Source organism: Numida meleagris, chromosome 20, assembly GCF_002078875.1.
Source record: "Numida meleagris isolate 19003 breed g44 Domestic line chromosome 20, NumMel1.0, whole genome shotgun sequence".
NCBI lineage: Eukaryota > Metazoa > Chordata > Aves > Galliformes > Numididae > Numida > Numida meleagris.
Window position 1 is genome coordinate 5,117,527 of NC_034428.1, and position 3,751 is coordinate 5,121,277.

At 52.2% G+C, this 3,751-nt stretch overlaps 1 protein-coding gene across 4 annotated transcripts in view; it reads right to left on the reverse strand.

Moving 5' to 3' along the window:
- The window catches only part of KAZN (kazrin, periplakin interacting protein), a 147,051-nt gene that overhangs the window by 8,779 nt on the left and 134,521 nt on the right, over positions 1 to 3,751 (reverse strand). For 3 of the 4 annotated variants that reach the window (XM_021417344.1, XM_021417346.1, XM_021417347.1), the window contains one exon: positions 487 to 678. In XM_021417344.1, coding sequence (XP_021273019.1) covers positions 487 to 622 — 136 coding nt within the window. In that variant the 5' untranslated portion in view covers positions 623 to 678. Of the gene's footprint in view, positions 1 to 486; positions 685 to 3,751 lie in introns of all 4 variants that reach the window. The other variant, XM_021417343.1, reaches the window with a different exon arrangement.

The window sequence follows — 3,751 nt, forward strand, 5'->3', positions numbered from 1 at the left end:
CCCCTCCTCTCCCCCTTCCCCCTCCCACAGCCCCACACTGTGACCTTAGCCTGGGTACCACACCACCCCACCTTCACTTATTCCAGTTTATTCACCAAAAAGTGCTTTTTGGGGAAGGAAAGCCTGCAACATCAGGCCCTGTCCTGCACAACCCTTCAATGGGGCTTGCAGCAAGCTCCACGCAGGAGGATGCATGCAGCATGATGCGTGCACCGCCGAGCAACGCACTGCTTCCTTCCTCAGCGGCTCCAAGGAGCTCAAACCTGAACCAAACCCATCTCACGATCCTTCCCAGCTGCTTTTCAGCTCAGTTTTGCTCGGTGCAACGACGACTTTGTGCCCGATGTGCCCAATTCCCCAGCCTGCAACGCAAACACACCCCCTCATGCCGATAAAAGGGACGGCTTTTCCTTCCCTCGTTCATTAATTTGCTCTGGGGTTGCGGGATGCATGGAATAAAGCCCTATAGGGAAAGGCAGCCCTTACCCTGCAGAGCCTCCTTGGCGCGCGCCAGCTCCTGCTCCTTCTGCGCCAGCTGCACCTTGAGCTCGGTGGCTGACAGCACCTCGGGGGTCTTGCTGCCGTGCGTCTCCTCCAGCTCCTTCGTCAGCATCTCCTTCATTTGCCGGAGCAGGTGCACCTCCTCCTGCAGCTGGGCCACCTCCTCTCGCAGCAGCGCTGGGGAGAGGGAAACAACACGTGAGCAGGAGCCGTGAAACCAGCAACGCCCCCAAACTTGGGCTCCTTTCCCCACCATTTGGCAAGATAGGAATCTGGGGTTTACCTGGGGAAGGAACAGCCCCCGCCCCACCTGCCTTGCTGCCTCCCACCTTCCCTGAAGGTGCAGAATGGATGGGGCAGAGCCAGCGTGGTGCTGGTCCCCTGTCCCTGAGCCGGCAGCTGCTCCGGGAAGGCATAAAATCTGCTTTGCATACTTGAAATGCTTCCCTTATGAAAACTGGCAAGGCCTCCTTCTGTAAATTATTTAGCAATAAAGTCACTAACGAGGAACATTCGAGCTCCGGGCTGGGGATTTCATTAAAGTCCAAAGTGCTTTCTTGAAATTCTAGCAAAAAACCCGAATCCATCGGCGTCCGAGGAGCTTGGCTCAGCCTTGCTTGCGCTGCCGCTTCCCGAGGGGCCGGAGAAACTCAGATTTTTGGCCTCCAGCACGTGGGAAATTGGGGAAATGCGAGGGGTTCATACAGAGTAAGCACAGCCCGGCCGAGCAGACACAAAGTGTGTGCAGAGCCAAAGGTCACTGAGATGCAACCGAGTGCCTGGGTGCACGCACCCGACCCCACAGCTCTGCTGCCATCCACTCCTTCTCCTCCCATGTCCACCCCAACACACCTCATGCCATTTCTCCCCGCTCACAGCCCCCGTCATCAGCCCCTTGGCCAATGATTAACCACGTGTGTTCAGCTCCAACCAGCTCCTCTGCGAGCCATGCTATCAACCAGATAATTAAATCCCCAACAGGATTAATTTGGTGCCTACGGCATCCCCACTTGGATATGGGCAGCGCTGCTGGTCCAGCCATCACAATTCGAGGTCTCAGGTTGAAATCCAGATGCATTGTGAGGTCTATGAGATCTATAGGTCCCATCTAGAACTCAAGAAATACACGAGACCAAACCAGGGAGCTGGTCATCTTGGCAAGCAACAAAACTTTTTTTTTTTTTTTTTTGGCTTTTTTTTTTAATTTCTTCCTTTATTTTTTTAATAGCACTTTTTGGAACTCCTTATTTTACAGCTAAAAAAAAATAATGACTTTTCTATGGAGCTGCACAGTTTGATTGGCTGGAGAGCAGGAGCCCGAACCATGGCAAGGATGGTTCACCCAAGGACATACATATACATAATATCTATGTATATCTATCCATCTCTATCCACTCAATCTAATGGCATTTCCATATGGTACAATGTACAACCCATTTATCTATCTCTATCCATCCATCTAATGGTCACTCCATACATGGGCCAAAGTACAACCCATAAAACAAAGGTTTTGGGGGATAAACCCCATACCCCTTGGTACGCTCAGGCAGCAGAAGTCATGCTGGGAGCTGCTTGGATGCTGGGAGAAAATAAAGCAGAAAATAAACCTGACCCCACCATGCTCTATGCCCAGCTTAAGCACCTCAATGAACGTTCCAGGTCCCCGTACACCACTGGGAGCAGCTTACAACCCCACCAGGAGACGCTGCCCCAAACCCAGCTGCACAGCACCCACCTCAGCCTTAACCCAAACCCATTCAGATTCAACCCAGCGATGCTGGAAGAAGCCCACCCCTTCTTCATCGAATCCCAGGACCTCTTCTTCACCTCCCTACTGCCAAACCCCCATGCAAAAAGCTCCCACCATACATTTTTTTCCTCTCCTTTTTCATCCTTTTTTCGCCCTCCTCCCTTCTTGCTCCCATCCCTACATTGGGTGGGCTCGTCCCCACCCCATAACGAAGCGCCGCAATTAACGGGGACGGAGGGAGCTCCCTCCTCGTGCTGCAGCACCCGGAGCACAAACGGGCAGCCAGAAATCAGCGCCACTTAAACGTTCCCTAATTGACGAAAACTGCCATTCGCACATGAAATAATTGGCTGTTAATTATGCTTTAGCTGATAGCATTCAGCATCCACGACACCGCCGGATTCTCCACCCTTTACGCTTTGAGCACCGATTAATGTGTTAATAGCCAACGTAAATAATAAGAGATTTATTATTATTTTTAATTTCCATTTAATTTTTTGGCGCATCCACGGCCGACGCCTCTAACACAACACGTGGGCACGACTTCTTTTTCAGTTCAAGCATCCCTTTAAACACTTCCCAGACTCAATGATGAAAACCACCCCTTGCACTAAATTAATTGTCTGTTAGTCCTGTCTCAGCTGATAGCAACCAACTTCCATGATGTCAGATCACTGTATAGGCACACACACACGTACATGGGTACATCTCCCCCTGGGATAGCAGGTTGTAGAATAAGGAACAGCATCAGAGTAAAGCAGTGATTTAAGCACGTAGGGATGAGTCAAACTCATTCTTCAAGAGCACCCCGTGACAGCTCTGGTTTGGGACCTGACCTTGGGTACCTGGGGAAGGTTCACCCCAGAGCAGCCCTGGAGTGGGAAACATCCACGTGCCCCCACCCCACTAAAATGGGGGAAAACCATCAAAATTTCCAGGCTGTGTTCTTTTGGAGAGCCCCAAACACACTCTGACCTGAAGAAGGAACCCGGTGCCCGTGCAAATCCATTGTGCCCATCCCCATCTTGCCACTGGGACGGCTCCAAAGCTGCCCCCCCAGCAGTGCCGCGTCCCTGCTGGGATAATCCTGAGGATGTGGCACTTTGCAGAGCCCGCCCGTGACCGCTGGGGCACCTCCAGCACCGGGACATAACCCAAACCCCACTACCAGCACATGCAGGAGGGGAGGGCAGGAGGATGGGGGGTGGGAGGGGAGGGGGCTGTGAGGTTGGTGGCACCGCGGTGACACCCCCGGAACGGTCACCCAGGGCACGGGGGGAACCCCACGGAGCATCGCGGTGCGGGAAGGGGGGAAGCAGTCAGCGAGGGTTTGGTTTTTGTTTCTTCCCGCAGGGAGCGAAAGGAAGCAGGCAGAAAACGAACCAGGGGAAGCGCGGAGAGAGACGGGAGAGGAAGGAGCGTAAAATAACGACCGAGAGAAAGAAGAAAAAAAAAAGTAATTAAAAAAATAATAATAAAAAAAAATGAAAAATAACAAAA